Source organism: Cricetulus griseus, chromosome 4 (genome assembly GCF_003668045.3).
Source record: "Cricetulus griseus strain 17A/GY chromosome 4, alternate assembly CriGri-PICRH-1.0, whole genome shotgun sequence".
In the NCBI taxonomy this organism is placed as follows: Eukaryota; Metazoa; Chordata; class Mammalia; order Rodentia; family Cricetidae; genus Cricetulus; species Cricetulus griseus.
In genome coordinates, this window is record NC_048597.1 from 216,805,106 (window position 1) to 216,826,383 (window position 21,278).

Sequence of the window (21,278 nt, forward strand, 5' to 3'; positions counted from 1 at the left end):
ACCATTATAGACACATTTTACTTTTACATGGCATTCAAAAATGAACTTGTACTTCTATATCTTAACAAAAATATGTTTATCATTTTTCTTTGGGGGGCGGATTGAGACAGGGTTTCTCTGTGGCTTTGGAGGCTGTCCTGGAACTAGCTCTTGTAGACCAGGCTGGTCTCAAATTCACAGAGATCTACCTGCCTCTGCCTCCTGAGTGCTGGGATTAAAGGTGAGCACTATCAATGCCTGGCCATGTTTATAATTTTTAAAAAATATTTTATTTATTTATTTATTTATTTATTTATTTATGATGTATGCAACATTCTGCTTCCATGTATATCTGCACACCAGAAGAGGGCACCGGATCTCATAACAGATGGTTGTGAGCCACCATGTGGTTGCTGGGAATTGAACTCAGGACCCCTGGAAGATCTTAACCTCTGAGCCATCACTCCAGCCCTCATTTGTTTTTTTTGTTTTATTTTTTTATTTTTTTTTTTGGAGACAGGGTCTATACAGACCAGGCTGGCCTTGAACCCAGATCCTCTGGGATTAATGTTGTGTTTTAGTTTTAGTCTGGTTTAGTTTTGATTTTTTTTTTTTTTTTTTTGAGACAAAGTCTCAGTATCTACTCTAAGCTACTTTGACTTGGAGCTTCCACATCAATTTTCCAGATGTTGGTATTACAGGCAGGAGCTACCATATCTGGAGTGCATTTTTACTTATAGCCCTCAAAATTCAAAATCTCCCTTACGATTTTGTTTAAAGCACTGATTTTTTATTTTTCTAAAAGTTTAACTGGACATGATGGTTCATGCCTTCAATCCCTGCACTGGAGAGGCCGAGACAAGTTGACCTCTGTGTGTTCGAGACCAACCTGGTCTACATATTGAGTTCTAGGACAGCCAGGACTGCATAGTGATGAGAGCAATGGCCAGGAGGACAAGCACAATCTTGTCCACCACCACAGGGACTGTAGACATGGCCCAGTGGTTAAGAGCAGGGGAACTCAATTCAATTCACAGCACCACATGGTGGGTTTGAAACTGTCTCTAACTTGAGCTCTTACTGTGGAACTGGTGCACATGTGGAGGTCAGAAGACAATCTGTGATGTCAGTTACCTACTTTTATTTTTCTTTTTAAAGACAGGGTCTCACAATGTAGCCCTGGCTATTCTTGAACTCAATATGTAGACCAGGTTTGCCTCTCACAGAGATCCACCAGCCTCTGCCTTCCAAGTGCTGCGCCACCAAGCCCAGTTAATTTTACTTTTAAGTTGGTTCCATGAATCAAATTTGGGTGGTGGCCAGGTAGTAAAAGTCAAAATACTCACTGACTCTACATAATTTACCTGATCAAGCCTTCTAAGATGTTCCATTGAATGTTTTGCTACCAATTTGCCAGTTCTTCAAATGTCACTCAATGCTCCACAAGGTATATTTGTTAGTCTGATTATTGGCTTGCCTTTCATCTATCACACTGGTCCCTAAACCTTACTCAGTGTGAACACATACAAAGATCAAGAACACTTTCTCATTTGAGCAGGTTCTAGGAAGGAACTGTGACTGCAGGAGAGGAAAAAGCAAGCCGGCATTGGCCCTTCACTGGAGAGTAAAAAATAGGCAGCTGGGGAGAGAGTTCAGTGGAGAAACTGCTTGCCAAGCAAGTATGAAGACCTGAGTTTGGATCCCCAGTGCCCTTTCAAGTGCAGAGCAGGCTTAGTAGCCTACCTGTACTCCCAGCATGCTCACCAGGGCCACAGATAGGATCCCTAGGGCACAATGACTAGCAAACTCTGGGTTCAAAAACCCTGACTCCCTATATAAGGAGCAAAGCCATTGGGAAGAATACTTGGACCTCTCGTCTCCACAGGAATGCACATGACCGTGCCCAATGTCTGTCCCTACACACTTTGAACATGCATGTATAAATGAGTACACCACAGATGAGAAAAAATTTAAAAAGCTGGACATACCCTCCAATTCTCTGGGTGACTTGAAGAGTCTTTTATAGACTCAAAGATGGGGTTAGAGCAGCAATCAGGTACAGTCCATCTTTCCTGCCTTTCTTCATTTCCCCCGACCCTCAATACTGTAACAAGATGATCAGATGGTGATGGGTACCTTTCCTTCCAGCTTGAAGAAAGTGAGGTCACTTCTGTTGTCATTTGCCCTATCCAATACTCTACATCTACCAACAGCCTCAATCCAATACAGCATCTCCAGATCTTTATTTCAGAAAACATTTTAGCCGCACATGTCAAAAAGGATTGTTTCTAAGCATCACTACTTCCCAAAGAAACATCTATCCTTTTTAGTCTGTATTTTAAAGGAAATTGGAAGGTTATCTCCTTAACACAGACTTTCAAGTATGTTCAGCAGTTACCACTTGGTGACATTGTGTTACAGAGGTATCTAAAGTAGTAGGCAGCAGGAGGAGAGTCAAGTTTTCCTTTTTGACTTTAAAGAATTGGTAAATATGCCACTCAAATTTATTCCTGCTTCACAAGCAAGGTTAGAGAATGAAGAGGAGAGACCACAGGGAAATTCAGTATTTAGGTATATAATGTTAAGATTTCCTCACTGAGATGTAATGACATCCATACAAATACTTTAGCTGCTATTACCAGCAAGTTTTTCCAATCAGGGCTAACAACACAGAAGCCAACAGCCTCAGCATTTCCTAAGATGGTCTAGAGCAGTGGTTCTCAACCTTCCTAACACTATGACGACTTAATACAGATTCTTATGTTGTGGTGACCCCCAGCCATAAAATGAAGGCTTTTATGGAGAAAGTGTGTTACTGGGGGTGGGCTGGGCTTTGAGCTTTCAAAAAAAAACATTCCAAGTTGAGAATCTCTTTCTTCCTGTGGTCTGCAGATCAGGATGCAGAACTCTCAACCAATTCTCCAGCATCATGTCTGAATACTGCCATGATTCCCCCCTTGATGATAATGGACTAAACCTCTGAAACTGTAAGCAAGTCCCCAGTTAAATGCTTTCTTTTATAAGAGCTGCTGTGGTCATGGGGTCTCTTCACAGCAATAGAACAGTGACTAAGACAGTAGCACTTCTGTATCCAAAGCTTCAGTTCAGAGTCTTTGATAAGGCAAGTCCAATAGCAATTTGGTTCTAGGCATAGACACTCTGACTTGCTGCCCTATTTGAGGTTTCAATTTTATGCACTGTATTTTCAACACTAGGTTCTTGAACAGAGAGAATACTTCAGTGAAATTATTTTTCAACCACAAATTCCAAGTCCACCTCACGTCTGTTAACACCACAAATTTCTTTCTGAACTCCCAAATCACAACCCCCTCAAAAATTCAAGAAAGTCATTATTAAAATTTTAGTTACTCGAGTAAATATTTGCATCCCTTGCCTACAATAAACTAAACACAGAAGATAAATCTTGCTCCGTAAGGACACTGAAACACAATGAACATTCAGGGCCTCTCTCTTAAGAGTCAAGTATCTTTGGACACTCTTAAAGGAACTTCTGAAATGAGGCGTGTTAGCTGACATCCTAGAGCACTTGGATAGGATTTGTTCAGTATTCAAAGTATTAATGAATAGAGCACACTAGGTGTAAGGAGGAATCAAGGCACACACGGAATAATTTCTGCCCATGAGAAAAACCTCAAGAAAATCCATGGCCACAATGAGCTGCTTTTTCCTTTCCTATTGCTGCCTACAGCTGTCTATCCTCAGAGACAAGTAACAAGACTGCAATTGAAAAATTTCCCCGAGAAAAGATTAAACCCAGCAGCCCACCATAACTGTCACCAGCCCTTCCCACACTTACCAGTGCCATAGGGAGGGTGCAGCCGATGGCAGTGAGCATCAACGGCCTGAAAAAATACAGGTGGTAGTTTCAATTTTTATTTAGAATTCTTACTTGCCAACTGCCTGAAATCTTTTAAGGCTACACCAATAGGTCTTCATGCCTCATCCAGTTAAACCACTTTGTGGTCTGCTCACATTTGTTAACAAAACAGTAGTCACTCAACAGCCCAGATGAAGAAAAGGTGAAAGCTTCTAGGCCTGGGGTAGAAAAGTAGAGCTAACTTTAAAAGATGAGGATGAATGGCTGTGGGTCTTATGTGAGTGGGAAAGCAGGAGGGAGATGACGTAACAAAGGGTTAGGGAAGGAGAATAGCAGAGACAAAAGTGAGCAGCAGCCACCACGGGTGTTCAGTCAGCACAGGCAGTGGTATTGGCAGTGCCGTCCCACTGACTACAGGCAAGGCTCACCCGGATCTATTTGATTCCCCATACCTCACACCTACATATTCTCAGCCTCCAAAAGGTCAGCTCTTAGGCTGACAACTCTCCCATTCACTTTCTTTACAAATCCTGAGCCAGGACTTGTAGTTAATTGGGGTATCCACATGTAAACATGCTTTCAAAATCTGGTAATACACACAAATTTGAAGATTGCTAACTGGTTTAACTGAACTCATTCCTGACACTATGGCCTCTGTTCATTAAAATCAATACCAAAAACCAAACAAAAAACAAAAAAAAAAAAAAAAAAAAAAAAAAAAAAAAGCAGAAAAACTAAATCTCCAAAGATTTCACTCAAATAGATTTATGCAAAATATGTGAAAATAGGAAAGTTACTATTTCTTTACCATGAGATTTTTGCCTGTTTTTAAGACAGGGTTTCATGTAGTCCACGTTGGTCTCGTGCTCTATGCCAAGGGTGACTTAAGCTACTGATGCTCCTGCCTCTGGCTCCCAAGTGCTGAGATTACAGGTGTGCATCACTGTTCCTAGTTCATGTGATGGCGAGGATAGGAATGAGGGATTTGTGCACACCGGCTAAGTACTCTACTAACTGAACTACATCCCTAACCTTGAGAGCATGTCTCTAAAATTATGATCAATCCCAAACATTTACAAAAGTAAACCCCGAAGCTTATTTATTAATTGCCCTGCTTTAGCATCAACTCGTGAATAGGCCCACTGTGTCTCCATCGTAACTCTACTCACCCTCTAGATTACTGCAAAACAAATGCCTGAGTGTATTTTTTTTACGGTGCATTCAACTGAAAAATTCCTGGACATACTGAGTTCAAAAGGTGGCCTGCAGCTCCTTTTAAAATTCTAACAGATTTCTGAGGAATGACATATACAATAGCTGTCATTTCAATAAATGAAGGTCATGTCCAGTAGCTACAGTACAACAAAACAAAAAAGTTGTAGAAAATGAGCCCGGCGGTGGTGGCACACGCCTTTAATCCCAGCACTCGGGAGGCAGAGGCAGTCGGATCTGAGTTCGAGACCACCCTGGTCTACAGAGCGAGTTCCAGGAAAACCTCCAAAGCCACAGAGAAACCCCCGTCTCAAAAAAAAAAAAAAAAAAAAAAAAAAGAGAACAGAACACAGTAGGACTGAAAAGTTGTGTCTGTTCTTGTAACCACAATACATCTTACCAAAAAATGACTTCAGTCTTTTGCCTCTTTCAGCTAGGTAAGGCAGAGCATCCCGAATACTAAACCAGCTAGGCACACCATCCCTTCACCCTCTTCTCCAGAGAGTATACTGCAAAGACTTACATATTCTAAGGAGAGTCACAAATTCCAAAAGCACGTATCAAAGGCTGAGCTTCTCCTGCCTTACCAATCAATCCCCTTTGCTAGACTCAAGTCACAGAACCTTTTTCTGTTACATTAAACTTTGCAAACAGGAAGAAGTTGAGTTGCCCCAGACCATTTAATTAACGTTTTCTTTTCTGTCAGACCTAAACACCCACAGGAGCCAGCACTGCTCCCAAGCTATTACCATCCACCTGTTTGTGTTCAACTCTTGTAACTGTAAACCTATAACCTATTGTTAGAAGTCTCCAGGGCTTTCCCAGCATGTAGTGATCCAGCTGGTGAAGCCAGATACTGCCCCTCAGATGACAGTAAGGATGAATGGTGCGCCTGTTGGTCTTGTGTCAACTTGATACACAAAATAGAATTATCGGATAGGGGAGAATTTTAATTAAGAACATTTAAGATCAGGTTGTGAGGTTATTTTCTTAGTGACTGATGGGGGAGGACCCAGCCCACTGTGGGTGGTTCCATCCCTGGGCTGGTGGTCCTGGGAAAGCAGACTGAGGGCTGGAGAGATGGCTCAGAGGTTAAAAGCACCGACTGCTCTTCCAGAGGTCCTGAATTCAATTCCCAGCAACCACATGGTGGCTCACAACCATCTGTAATGAGATCTGGTGCCCTCTTCTGGTGTGCAGATATACACGGAAGCAATATGTTGTATACATAATATCAAAAAAAAAAAAAAAAGCAGGCTGAGCAGCATCCCTCCACAGCCTCTGCATCAGCTTCTACCTCCAGCATCTGTCCTAACTCCCTTTGATGGGAACATAAGCCAAATAATCCCTTCCATCCCAACTTGCTTTTGGTCATGGTGCTGTGTCACAGCAATAGAAACTCTTACTAAGAGAGAGCTGAGAACCCCAGAACATTTCAGGAAGGCAAAACTCAGTGAGAGGACAGAGGAAGGAGTCATGCAGGCTGGAGTCAAGAAAAGCCACTTAATTTTTCAGAGTAAGTTAATCAGAAGGATTTGCAGTGGATCTACCATTGCAGAAGTAGAAATATGGGAAAGAATATGATCAAAATATAGTGCATTATTATTTAAGCCTCCTCTCACTATTCTTAAAAAAAAAAAGAAAAAGAGGGAAAGAAAAAGTTTTAAATTATCTTAAGGTAGAAGCCAAACTATTTCCATTCCCTTTTCGTTCAGCCTCTATTTGAATGTTAAAACAGAAGACGGCTAAGAATGTAGCTGAGTTGGTAGAGTACTTGCTTAGTATGCTAGACACCCTGGGTTCAATTCTCAGGTATGTATTAATTCTCAGATAGCACACAGGCTTGTATGTAATCCTAGCATTTGGGAAGCAGAGGCAGAAGAAATGCAATGCTACCTTTGGCTGTCCAAGTTTGAATCCAGCCTGGGCTATAAAGATCTGCCTAAAACAAAAAGCACAGAGGACATTCAGCAAGTGTTTACTGAAGAACTATTAGGCACTCACTACCAACAGACCTGAGTTTAGTTGAGTCTGCCCCTTTTTGACTCAAAGTTATTATCTTTTCCTTTTATTTTTTCCTGTCTTTCTTCAAAAGCTAGCCAAAAGCTAAGAATGATACTTTGGGCTTCCTTACTCTGTCTCTCAAGCAGTATGGATTTTCCACTTTCACTCCCAAATATCACAGGAACAATCTCTAGGCCACATATGAATATTTTCCTCTGAAGCCTGTTGAGCTGGGCCCCATAGTTCAGGTCACCCTCAGCACCACTGTCTTCCATGATCCTACTACTAAGACCCATTAAGCCCTGCTCAAAGTCTCCAACTGCTTTTCTAGTCCAAAGTCCTTATTCCTCCAGGCAAAAACATAGTAAAGTCTATCACAAAATTCCCCAGCTCCTGGTACGAACTGCTGTCTTAGTTTGGGTTTTATTGCCACGAAGAAACACCAGGACCACAGCAACTCTTATAAAGGAAAACATTTAATTGGGGTTGGCTTACAATTAAGAGGTTTAGTCCACTCATTTTGGTGGGAAGCACGGTGGTACAAAAGGCAGACATGGACTGGAGAGTTCTACATCTGGATGGACAGGCAGCAGGAACAACGAGTGAGCCCACCCCCAGTAACACACTTCCTCCAATAAGGCCATCTGTCCTAATCCTTTCAAATAATGCCATCCCCTATAAGCCCACAGAGGCCGTTTTCATTCAAACAAACACAACTTCCCAAATGTTAGGATGACAGATGTGTGCCATCATGGCAAATTTTGGATTATGTGTAGTTTTTGTGCTTTACATCAAAAGCCACCTTGCTCCTCTCCTTAAAAAGTTTCTACTGGCAACTGGAGAGATGGATCAGCAGTAAAAGCCCCAGCTGTTCTTCCAGAAGACCAATCTTTAATTCCAGCATTCACATGGTGGGTCACAGCCCCCAGTCTCAGGGAATTAATGCTCTCTTCTGGCCTCCATGGGCACCAGATACATAGTGCATAGACTTAACATACAAACCAAACAACTATACACACAAAATTAAAATATTTTGTTTTGTTTTGTTTTTCAAGACAAAGTTTCTTTGTGGGTAGCTCTGGCTCTCCTATTACTCACCCTGTAGACTAGGCTGGCCTCAAACTCAGAGATCCGCCTGCCTCTGCCCCCCAAGTCCTGGGATTAAACATGTGGGCCACCACTGCCCAGCTTAAAAATGTTTCTACTGGATCTTCCAACATCCCTAAGTGCTGGAATTACAGACCAGTGCCACATCCCCTGGTTTTATTGGTATGAGCTCTGTGCATGCTAAGGCAAACACTCCACACAGAATATGTTCCTCCCGACCCTGTGTCAACACAATTATAGGAAAAAATTAGATGCTAGATGCTACATGTCTATAATCTCAGTATTGAGAAAGCCGAGGCAAGAGGAACACCTTGGATTTGAGTTCAGCTACTTACAAGGTGGGAGGACTGACAGTGTTCCATTATGCTATCACATTAAAAACAAAATACAAGCTGGGTAGTAGTCGCCCACACCTTTAAATCCCAGCACTCAGGAGGCAGAGGCAGGCAGATTTGGGGGCCAGCCTGGTCTACAGAGTGAGTTCCAGGACAGCCAGGGATACACAGAGAAACCCTGTCTCAAAAAATAACAAAAAATTCAAAACACATAAAAGATTCTTTTTTTAATTATGTGTATATGGGTATGTATGCATGTGTGTATGAGTATGTGCCTATGTGTGCAGGTGTCCACAGAGCCCCTGGACCTGAGTTACAGGTAATTGTAAACTGTGTGATAGGGGGTGGTCAGAAACTGAACTAGCACCCTTTGTAAAGGCAGCACCAGCTAGCTTTTAACTACTGAACTGTTTCCCAAGCCCCAAATTTCAAAACTTTCCAAACACATTGTTATTATGACTGAAGGTATCATTTGTCATCTTTCCAGTTGCTATTAAAAAGGGCATAAGAAAGAACTCACTGTATCCTGACAAAGAAATACGAAGTTATATTTAGATATCAAAAATAGCACAAAAGGAGCCGGGCAGTGGTGGCACACAACTTTAATCCCAGCACTCGGGAGGCAGAGGCAGGTGGATCTCTGTGAGTTTGAGGCCAGTCTGGTCTTCAGTGTGCCAGGACAGGCTCCAAAGCTACAGAAAAACCCTGTCTCAAAAAACCAAGAGAGAGAGAAAGAGACACAGAGAAAAAAAAAATCACAAAAGGAGACAGCAAGATGGTTTAGTGGGTGAAGGGCATTTTACACCAAGCCTGATGAACTGAATTTAATACCCAGGCCCCAGTATCAGAAAGAACGCAGCTGTCGTAGAATATTACTTTAAGATGTGTTACATTTGTTTAATGATGCAAAGATGTGTTGCATTCCTTTGTTGCACTGTTTTAACTCGGTGAAGCTGTGATTCTTTGCCTGTCTAATGCACCTGATGGTCTAATAAAGAGCTGAACAGCCAATAGCGAGGCAGGAGAAGGATAGGCGGGCAAAGAGAATAAATAGGAGGGGAAAAATGGGAAAAGGAAGAAAGAGCAGAGACCAGGGAGAGGAGGACATCAGGGGCCAGCCACCCAGCTACACAGCAAGACACGGAGTAAGAGAGGGATAAAAGCCCAGAGGCAAAAGGTAGACAGGTTAATTTAAAGTTAAAAAAGCTGGCAAGAAACAAGTCAAGCTAAAGTCGAGTACTTACAAAAAAAGAATAAGACTCTGTGTGATTTATTTGGGAGCTAGGTGGTGGGCCCCCTAAAGATAAAAAGCCAACCAGCCCGATCTATAAGAACTAGTTCCAAATCAAAAAAGCCCAAAGAGTAAAAAACCAACAACATTTTGGTGTACCAATGTGGGGGTAGGGCCTGAGAAAGCTAAAAACAAACAAAAGAGCTCGTTGAATTCAAGGCCTACAGAGTAAGTTCCAGGATAGCCAGCGCTGTACGGGTGAAACCCTGTCTTGGAACAAAAAAAAAAAAAGTGTAATTCCAACTCTTGGAAGCAGGAGGATCAGAAGTTCACGGCTATCAGCTACATAGCAAGTTTCAAGTCACCCTGAACTACTTAAGACCCAATCTCAAAAATTAAAAACAGGGGGCTGATCTGATGTTTCCACTGGAAAAGGCCCCCGCTGCCAAGTCCGATGATGCTGAGTTCAAAATGAGGGACCTGACTCCTGAAAGTTGTTCAATGACTTCCATGGGCACTGTGTCGCACCCACCCATGCATATTAAATAAAATGTAATGATTATTTTTTAAAAAGAGAGAAGGAGTGGGAAACAAAGGAGTAAAGAAATTTAGTCAATTCTCCCAGATAAAGACATTTTGTTCACAGGAACTCTGTTGTAGTTGCAAACAAATTCTTATGCCATTTGTACTTCTCCACTAAGGTTAGAACTTGGGGTTATCCCTGTAAACATGTTTATAAAGATTTGCAATACCCCAAAGAAAAGAAAAGAAACAGATCCCATGTCTACATGCAGTTTGAGTAATTAATGCTCAGAAGACAGCAGTTGAAAATGGACAGGAGAAGCATCCTGCTTTCTTAATCTGTACTTTGTTCAATCTTTCCTATTCCTTCCTCCTTTTGGGTGGACAGCTCAAATCTCCCAAGTCTTTCTTAGACTAATAGATAAAGTGGAATACAAAGAGTTAATTGGGAACATAACAAGTCAGAAGAAAACCAAGTAACCCACATCAACCCAGCACTTTGTCAGGTAGTGGTGTCAATAGAAGTAGGGGACCAAACACAGAAGTTAAAGCCCTGAGGAACAGGCACTTTGTCCTCTGTCCTCTCCTGGTGCCTACCTAAAACTCATTTGTTTTTATCTTGTTTTAGTGGCCCCAGGAGAAGGCCAAAGGGCTCTAGTTTTACAAGTAGACAACACAATAGCATATGCACAATTAGATGCACCAAGGAAATGCTGCCAGGAAAACTCTTCAGCGGGACCCCACCATATGGCCTACTGTACAATCCTGACAATGTTTTCTTTTTAATTTTTGTTATTTGAGACAGGGTCTCTCTGTGTAGCCCTGGCTGTCCTGGAGCTCACTATGAAGACCAGGCTGGCCTTTAACTCAAGAGATCTGTCTACCTCTGCCTCCAGAGTGTTGGGATTAAAGGCGTGTAACATCATGGCTTGTTTTTTTTTTTTTTTTTTTTTTTTTGTGTGTGTGTGTTTTTTTGAGACAGGGTCTTTTTATAGTCCTTTCTGTCCTGGAGCTCACTATAAAGACCAGGCTGGCCTTGAATTCACAGAGCTCCCACTGCTTCTGCCTCAGAAAGGCAGGGAATGAATTTTCTAATGGAAACACAGCCACCATGGAAACATTGTCATTGATCCAATCCCACCCCCACTGATATTTGTCAAAATACTTATAACGGCAAACACTTTACACCCATACTCACATCTAATGGTGTGAAGGAGGTATTACAAAATGAAGTTTAGCAATTTTGAGGGACTTGACTGGGGTCACATTATAGTAAATGGCAGAAAAGAACCCAATCATATGACCACTCATCCAGGCTATGGACAAAGGCTAAGACTTAAGACTACATCCATGAAGATACTCACAGCAATACAACCAGTCTCTTAAAAACAGTAACACACCACGTACTCACCCAAAGTTCAGTGGAGGATATCTGAAGCAAATTATGGTTCAAGAACCAGACAATATGCTACACAGACACTTAGAGCAACTATAAGGACAAAGTTAAAAGCATGGAAGCATTTGAAATATGTGTGCTAAGGAAGCAGAGCACACCTTTACATATCCTGCATGTGTATATATGATTTCTAGAATGTAATGTCCACAAGGATTTTTTTTTTTAAATCTATTTTGTTTAGTGCTATTTTTCAGTGCCTTGCACACTGCGGGTATTAAATACTTAATGGCTGAATAAATGAACTGCAGCAAAGTAATATATATGAACAAGAGCTGAGGGATAACAAGGAAGAAAACGTTTACTTGTTAATGGAATCATGAATGATGTTCTTTAATCCTGTATTAATTCCCCAAAAGTAAAATTTTGTATATAAACAAATTCAGGATCAGAACATGGAATGCTGGCCTTGTTCACAGTCTATAGTTTCTAAGGCAAACAGAAAGAAAACACAGCAGACTAACACGGGCAGCTGACCTCCAATGGGATGCAGAGCTCCACAGCAGTCTAAGGTGGCAAGAGAGTGACAACTTGCAACTAGTTGCATTTAGGCAAATCCCAGTGTCAAAGATGTTGAACATTTTTCATCTCCCTTTATATATCAGTAAAACACGAGATTTCCAGCCTAAAACCACAAATATATCAACATACTGGCCATCTATCTGAAACACAAAATTTCAGATAGTACTTAAGTGCAAGCAAAGAAACCGGATATCAAGTTGCAACAGAAATCAGAGGGCTCAAACATTCCCATGAGCAACAAGAAAAATAACACTGTAACTTCTTAAAATCCAACTACTCCAGAATAAAGAAAGTCAATTTAGTAATTAAGTGTTCAGCTATTGTTCATGTATCTGGTGCCATCTAAGAAAACTAAATACAAATTATTTCATGTTAAAGAATATCAATTAATCGATCGACAAAAGCATCAAACCAGACTGTTTTAAACACAACACTATAAAGACTTCTGTATATAAAGTCAGAAGCCCTAGGAACTCATTTACCAACAAATGGGGAAAAAATGACCCAGAAGAAGAGTTTAATTTTTACCGAATGGGCGGTGGTGGCACACGCCTTTAATCCCAGCACTCAGGAGGCAGAGGCAGGTGGATCTACAAGAGCTACTTCCAGGACAGCCTCCAAAGCCACAGAGAAAACCTGTCTCAAAAAAAAAACAAAACAAAAAAAAAAAAACAAGCAAAAACATGATTTTTACCTACATCCTCTTGAAGATTTTAAAATAAATTCAAGCAAGAGGGTGAGAAAATGTAGAGAACATTTCCCCAGCTCTATTGCAGTTAGTAATTCATGAAGGAAGAGCCATAAATACTAGTAACTGGTTTAGTTTTTCCTATCCACAAGGCTTGACAAGTGAGCAATAAATATACTTCACTAGCACACAAGTCCTGAAGTTTCAAAGTTCTCTTTTCTCCTAATAATAGACACTTGAAAATTGTCCGTATTTTATTTCCATTTCCCTACACATCGTATAATCTCACACTTGTACAGAAGGCAACCTTCTACCTTCTAGGTTCACTGCCCTGTGGGTCTGAATGTCTTTAATCTCACTTGAAATTGTTTTATTACAGTTACTTATTCATTTGTGTTTATATATCTGTGTGCATTTGTGTGAGTACAGTTGTGTGGAAAGAGGACAATCTGTAAGAGTCAGTTTTCTCCTTTCCCATGAGTCCTGAGGAATCAACCTCAGACCATGTGGTTTGGTAGCATGCCCCTTTACCTACTGAACCATCTTATCAAATCCTTTCTACCTTACTTTTAGGGCTCGCTTGCCTCAGTACTAAATTCAGTTAGTTCACGATGGCTCCTGGACTAGATTGAATCCAAAGAAGATATTTCTTTTCCCTCTTACAGCAAGTGGATGGACCTTGAATATTTGCTTCTCTGACCTCACTTTGAAACATGATTCTAAGAGATGAATACAAAAGAAAAGAGGTATAGGGGCTGGAGAGATGGCTCAGCAGTTAACAACACTGCCTGCTCTTCCAGAGGTCCTGAGTTCAATTCCCAGCAATCACATGGTGGCTCACAACCATCTGTAATGAGATAGGATACCCTCTTTTGGCCTGCAGGCATACATACAGACACAACACTGTATACACAATAAAATAAATTTAAAAAAAAGAGGTATATTTTGCAATTCACTTACCCATCATAGCCCAGACCAGGCCCTGTTTGGGACTCTGCCAAAGACTAAGCATCTTTTCCCGAACAAACTGTTAGCATGTTTCCAGAGACTCATGAACAGCCAGGCATGCTGCTATACCTGTAGTTCCAGCATTTAGGAAGCAGAGGCAAGATGATCAGGAAATCTGAACTACATAGCAGATCTGACAGCAGCTTGGGCTACATGAGATCCTGTCTCAAACAAGGGAGGTGGGGGTCACTGGAAAGATGGCTCAACATCAGCGGTTAAAAGTGCTTAGGGATCAGTCCCAAGGACCAGAGTTCAGATCCCAGCACCTACTTCAGACAGCTCACTGACATTCCCTCTAGCCTTAGTGGGTACCTGCACACACATGTACACATACACAGAGACATGAACACACACATAAACACATAAATAAAAACTTTTTAAACAGTTCCATAGAACAGTACTAAATGATAAAATTCTAGGTTAACTAATCTATATTTTGTAATAAAGTTTATCATGGGGCTGGAGACAGCTCCACAATTACAAGCATTACCTGATCTTCCAAAGGTCCTGGGTTCAATTCCCAGCACCTACAAGGCAGATCACAACTGTTACTCCAATTCCAGGTAATCCAATGCCATCTTCTGGCCTTAGAGGTATTAGACATGTGCCTGGTACAGACACACATTCAGGTAAAATACCATGCTTCTTTCTATCTATCTATAAATCGAACCATAATATATACTGTATTAGGCTGTTTAAAAACTATCCGTGACTCTAGTTACAGGCAATCCAATGCCACCTTCTGTCTTCCATGGGAAATCACACACAACATATAATCAAGAGATAAACATACACATAAATAAAAACTTTTTTGGTATTTTTTCAAGATAGGGTCTCACTGTATAGCTCTGGCTGTCCTCCAACTCAAGAGATCTGCCTCCTCTGCCTCCTGAGTGCTGGGATCAAAGGCATGTGCCACTATGTCTCAATAATTTAAAAAAAAAATAATTCAGCTGGGCAGTGGTGACACACACCTTTAATCCTAGCACTTGGGAGGCAGAGACAGGTGGATCTCTGTGAGTTCTAGACCACCCTGGTCTACAGACCTAGTTCCAGAACAGCTAGGGCTGTTACACAGAGAAACTCTGTCTCAACAAAACAATTTTTTTCTTTTTTAATGATTTATTTTTATGTACATGAGTGTTCTGTCAATTTTATGCCAGAAGAGAGCATCAGATCCTACTATGGATGGCTGAGAGCCACCATGTGGTTGCTGGGAACTGAACTCAGGAGATCTCTGGAAGAGCAGCCAGTACTCTTAACTGCCGTGCCACCTCTCCAGCCTCTGAATACATATTTTTAAGAAGCTTATAAAAAGCACTTTTTATAACAATCAAAGTCTATGTATTTTTCATATAAAAATATAGTACATGAACTGGAGAGATGGCTCAGATTGTTGTAATAAAGCATGGCAGGGGAATCCTGGCAGATTCCATGGCAGGCAAGGGACAAACATGCCAGGCAGACAGAGCTTAAGTGAGAAGTTTTACTAGAAAGGGAAGGAAAGGGGAATGAAAATTAGAAAAAGAGGTAAAGATACAGAGACAGAGAGAGGACACAAAAGAGGCAGAAAAAGTCCTGTCTGTCCAGGGCAACATTGGGAAAGAGAACACTGGGAAGGAAGAAATGGGTATATCCTGGGGCTTACTAGCCAGCCAGTCTAGCCAGTGAACTCCTTACCAATTTGAGACGCTGTCTCAATAGATCAGTGTCCAGCACCTAAGGAACAACACCTAAAGATGACTTCTAGCCTTACACACAGGTCCATTCAAACACATACAAATACCACAAAGGAAGTAATAGTAATTGGGCTGGAGAGAATTCTATGAAGTACTTGTCTTACAAGTATGATGACCTGAATTTGAGCCAAGTAAAAGTTGGACACAGAGGTACACATACCTGTAATCACTGTGTTTAGGAGACCAAGACAGAAAGATCCCTTAAGCTGGCTGGCCAGCCAGTCTACCAGAATCAGGGAGCTCCAGGATCACTGAGACCCTGCCTCAAATAATAAAAGTGGCCACACATGGTGGGTGGCATTCACTTTTAGTCCCAGCACTCAGGAGACATAGGCAAGCAGACCTCTGTCAGTTCCAGGCCAGCCTGATCTATATAGGAGTTTCGGGACAGACAGGGCTATGTGGAGAGACCCTGTCTCAATAAACAAACAAGGAAAGAATGGAGGGGAAGAGGGTGGGACACTGCTCAAGAGGCATGATCACGTGCTGCCACACTTGAGTCCAGGGACCCCACAGTAGAAAAACAGAACTCCCAGTATGTCTTCTGACTTCCCACATGTGTGCTGTGGCATGTGCACACATACATGCTCACATACACACAAATACATGTAATTTTTAACAATTAAAAATAAGCACTTAAGAGAGATGGCTCTGAAATTAATAGTGTTGGCTGTTTTTCTGGGTTTGAGTCTCAGTACTCAAACGGAGATGTACAATTACCTGTAACTCTAGTTCCAGGGGCTGTAACACCTTCTTCTGGCACTATGAGCACCAACCATACAAGCAGTACACAGACATACATACTGGCAAAACAGCCATATACATAAAAATTTTGCTGTTTTTCAAGGCATGGTTTCTCTTGTGTAACAGGCCTAGCTGTCCTGAACTAGCTCTGTAGACCAGGCTGGGTTTGAAGTCTCAGAGATCTGCTTCCTGAGTTCTGGATAGACTTTTTAAGTTTTAGATAAATACAGTTGAGAGCCAGGGAAATGGTGCAGGGTGTACTCACTGCTAAAGGTGATGACCTGAGTTCAGTTCACAGAGTCAATCGGGGAAAGGAGACAAACTCACTGCTAAAGCTGATGACTTGATTCAGTTCACAGAGTCAAGCTGATGACTTGATTCAGTTCACAGAGTCAATCGGGGAAAGGAGACAACCCCTACAAGGTGACCTCTGACTTCCACATGCACATCACAGCACATGAAAACCACCCCAGATAAATATGCAAAAATGGGGTGGGGATGCTCATTGGCCAGCTAGTCTAGCCTACTTGGAGAGTTCCAGAACCAGGCAGGAAGCCTGCCTCCCCCACAAAAAAGGAGTAACACTTAAAGCTGTCTTTAAGACTCCAGTACAGGAAGACTCACAGGAGGAATACAGCAACACAGGTAATTTTCCTTTTTTTTTTTTTTGAAACAAGTTCTCTCTATTATGAGCTCTTATACTGAAATTTTCATAGGCCAGGATGGTCTCAAACTCATCAAGATCTGCCTGCCACCATACCCAGAGTAATTTTTCTTTAAAAATTGTTACATGATTACTAAAAAAGTTATCCATACAAGATTTTCTCCCTCCCATTTTTACAGTGAAACAGTAAATCTGCAGTGGTCTCATCCCCCACAACTATTTGATTATCTATAGTTTTCATTTATTAATAGACATTTCCTTACTCTTGATTTGACTTTTAAGGCATTTTTTTTTAAAGATTTTATTTATTTATTATGTATACAGTCTTCTGCCTGCATGCCAGCAGGAGGCACCATATCTCACTCAAGGTGGTTGTTAGTCACCATGTGGTTGCTGGGAATTGAACTCAGGACCTCTGGAAGAACAGTCAGTGCTCTTAACTGCTGAGCCATCTGTCCAGCCCGGCATTTTATTTTTTGCAGTACAAGGAACAGAACCCAGACCCCTGTGAATGCTGGACAAGAGTTCAAAAACTGAACTATGCCTTTAACCCTTCGTTTGTTTGGTTTTTTGTTTATTTTTTTATTTTTTTGTATTTTTTTTTTCCGTATGTAGTTCTCCTGGCTCTCCTGGAACTCACTTTGTAGACCAGGCTGGCTTCAAACTCAAGAGATCTGCTTCCCTTTGCCTCCTGAGTGCTGGGTTTATTTGTTTTAATTATTTATTTGGTTTTTCGAGACAGGGTTTTTCTGTGTAGCTTTGGAGGTTGTCCTGGAACTTGCTCTGTAGACCAGGCTGGCCTTGAACTCAGAGATCTGCCTGTCTCTGCCTCCCGGGTACTGGGATTAAAGGTCTGTGCCACCACTGCCTGGCTGATAGCCAATTCACTATGTAGACCTGGCTGGATGAGAACTAAGATAAGTCTGCTTCTGCCTCCTGAGTAAAAGTATGTATCACCATGTCAGACCATGCAATTTTAAAAAGATAAAGATTCAAATCCCAAAATATTTACATTTTAAAAACCTTGTGCTTTATAAAAGCTCATGTTTAGTTTTTGGTTTTTGTTTTATCATAGCTCATCTTACAGGCAAACTGCCAAGACTCAAACAAGTAAACAGATATTTAACAGTGAAGTTTCCAGTCACCCCTCAGTCTTAGCTGTTCATGAGGTAATTTTAAATTACAAGTCTAAGATTTTCTATGAACCAAGCAGGAACTAAATAAGGAAATACAGGATTGTACAAAGGACAACTGTGAGGACACCAGTGATAATATGGCCATCATGCCCAGCACCTCTTCCTTACTCTACTTTCCCCCCCCACACTATTGTACTGTTTTTAGTTTTGTTGTTTTTTTTTAAATTTTATTTATTTATTATGTATACAGTCTTGTGCCTGCATGCCAGCAGAGGGCACCAGATCTCATTCAGGGTGGTTGTGAGCCACCATGTGGTTGCTGGGAATTGAACTCAAGACCTCTGGAAGAACAGTCAGTGCTCTTAACCACTGAGCCATTTCTCTAGCCCCTGTTGTTTACTTTTTTAAACTAAAGGATCTCTTGTATCCTAAGCTGGCCTGGAATTCACTACATAGCCACCCCCATCCCCCAAAGTCCCAGTATCACAGGTATGTAATACCACCCCATTTCTCCTTTATCATTACCTTTCTCCATCCTCAACCACGTTCTAGAACCACTGATATTTTTTATAATGGTTTATTTGTTTTTATTTTATGGGCATCGGTGTTTTACATAAAAGTATGCCCGTGTGAGGGTGTCAAATCCCCTGAACTGGAGTTACAGACAGGTGTGAGCTGCCACGTGGGTACTGGGAACTGAACCTGGATTCTCTGGAAGGGCAGCCAGTGCTCTTAAGCTCCGAGTCGTCTCTCCAACCCCTCTAGAACCATTTAAAGCAGAGTTTCTTTCCTTCTTTCCAGTTATGACCACTAAGCCTAAACCTGTGTTGCCCAAAACCAGGAAGGGGGAGGGGCTAACATGCTCCTTAGTTAATTGCAGAAAGAAAAATTAAAATGTGTCTACCAGCAACAACGCTTTCGTGGGGATTATTATCCTCTTAACTCATTTCCTTCTTAACCTGTTTCATTTCTCTATCTCTTAATTATCAATTCTGTTTCTGATTCTTTTTTTTATTTCTTTTTGGTTTTTTGAGTCAGAGTTTCTCTGTAGCTTTGGAGACTGTCCTGGAAGTAGCCCCTGTAGACCAGGCTGGTCTCAAACTCAGATCCACCTGCCTCTGCCTCCCAAGTGCACCACCACTGCCAGGCTCTGTTCCTGGTTCTTTCTGTTCCTTCTTAGTCTGAAGGCAAAATGATTTCCTTTTCTGAAAATTTAGAAGGACGCATAGCAAAGACTATGCAACAGCATACAGCTCAATCAAGAAAAACACCAGTATTCAAGAAATTATCTACTATCTACTGTGAATGCAGAATTGTGACAGCAACACTGGCCAGGGCCTGGCAATCTAGTTTAAGAGATGATGCCTAAATGCACAAAAGGATCAAACATAAAGCCATCTGAAGAGTGTAGTACATCATTCAAAAAAAAGGCACACACAGAGAGATGGATATAGTAGAAAACACCTGTAGTCATCAAAATCTGGAGACTGACTTAGTATTTGGAGTCCAAGGTACACCTGAACTACACAGCAACATGGTCTCAAGAAAACAACAACAACAACAACAACAAAAAAAAAAAAACAAAATCAAAGCCAGGCATGCTATGAGTTCAAAGCCAGTCTGGTCTACATATCAAATTCCAGTGCAACTAGAGCTACATAGAGAGACCTATCTCAAGAACAACACAACCATAAATCTAAACAAAAAAGCCTCGAAAAAATGTCTTTCAATTTCTGCACTGGGAAGACAGAGGCAGGCAGAATTCTGTTAGTTTAAGGGTGGCCAGGTTTACATGGTTCCAGGGCAGCCAGGCCTACATAGTGAAATGAAAAAAAAAAAAAAACTCGGGTGGGGGGATTTGAGGGCTGGAGAGGTGAGCGGTGCTCTTGCAGAGGGACCATGTTCAGTTCCCAGGACCCCAGCAGGCAGCTTACAAACCACCTGCAATGCCAGCTCCAGGATGAGCCAACAACTCTGGCCACCACACACAACTTTAGAAATGTCACTAATAAATCATCTTTAAAGAAATTATTAGAAGAACCAGGCAGTGGTGGCACCTGCCTTTAGATCAGCACTCAGAAGGCAGAGGCAGGCAGGTAGTATGGACGCCAGCCTGGTCTATAGAGTGAGTTCCAGGACAGCGAGGCCTACAGAGAAACCCTGTCTTGAAAAACTGAATAAGGAAGAAGAACTGTCGAGTTGGTGGATTTATACTTGACAGTTTCACTGGACCATGGTTGTTACCGTGCTCCCATTTATGCAAAGGACTCCTAAGTTTTCAAACTCTGGTAACTTTTCTGGTCCACTTAAGGCTTATAACCAGCTCAAATGCCAGTCCTTTTTGGTTATGCTGTTATGTACAACTGCCATTTTACTCTTAGAAAAGTGGCATACGGCCAGGCCCTGGGAAACCCTTCTCTAGAAGACCCATCATTTTTTGTTCTCAGGGCTCCTTTAGATTGTTACTTGTGCTTTTCACCAAGTGAAATCTCCTTGGGAGCCCCTAGTCCACAATTCTGATCAAATAATATAGGCACGTGGTATCGGAGGGTTTTTTTTTTTTTTTTTTTTCTTTCACACAGGATCTCACCATGTAGGTTTAGCTAGCCTACAACTCAGAGATCCACCTGCTCTGAGGAATTTTTGAAGGGGGTCAGGAGATTGTTGCTCAGGACTGTATGTATCCCACGCTGCTTCAAACAACTTGTATAGTTTAGGATGACCTTGAACTCAACTCCCCTGCATCTACCTCTAAGAGCTGGGATTAAAGGCTTATAGGACCATGCCGAGGCCTTTTTATGCTGGACAACGGACATTACATACAATAATTCTTTCTAGAAATTCATATATGACACACATTGGTATTTCCTTTTAAATAGCTACAAGAAAATTTATTGGGTTGGAATGCCTTGTTTTATTTGGTTATTTTTTTTTTTTGAGACAGTGTCTCATGTGGCACCAGCCAGTTTTGAACTCACTATGATCTTCCATGGCCTCCTTCTCCCCTAGTGCTCGCAGGTGTGACACCATGCCCAGTCAATCAGGCCTCTGACCTCCCATTTGGTGGATGTGGGGAAGGAGGGGCATGCATGACAC

The 21,278-nt window shown here is 41.6% G+C and overlaps 1 protein-coding gene across 9 annotated transcripts in view; it reads right to left on the bottom strand.

The window, feature by feature from the left end:
- Positions 1 to 21,278, bottom strand: part of Arih2 (ariadne RBR E3 ubiquitin protein ligase 2) — a 54,133-nt gene that overhangs the window by 25,597 nt on the left and 7,258 nt on the right. For 7 of the 9 annotated variants that reach the window (XM_035443969.1, XM_027414588.2, XM_027414587.2 and 4 more), the window contains one exon: positions 3,797 to 3,842. The exons of 1 other annotated variant lie outside the window; for it this stretch is intronic. In XM_035443969.1, coding sequence (XP_035299860.1) covers positions 3,797 to 3,842 — 46 coding nt within the window. Of the gene's footprint in view, positions 1 to 1,967; positions 2,084 to 3,796; positions 3,843 to 21,278 lie in introns of all 9 variants that reach the window. One more of the 9 variants, XM_027414589.2, reaches the window with a different exon arrangement.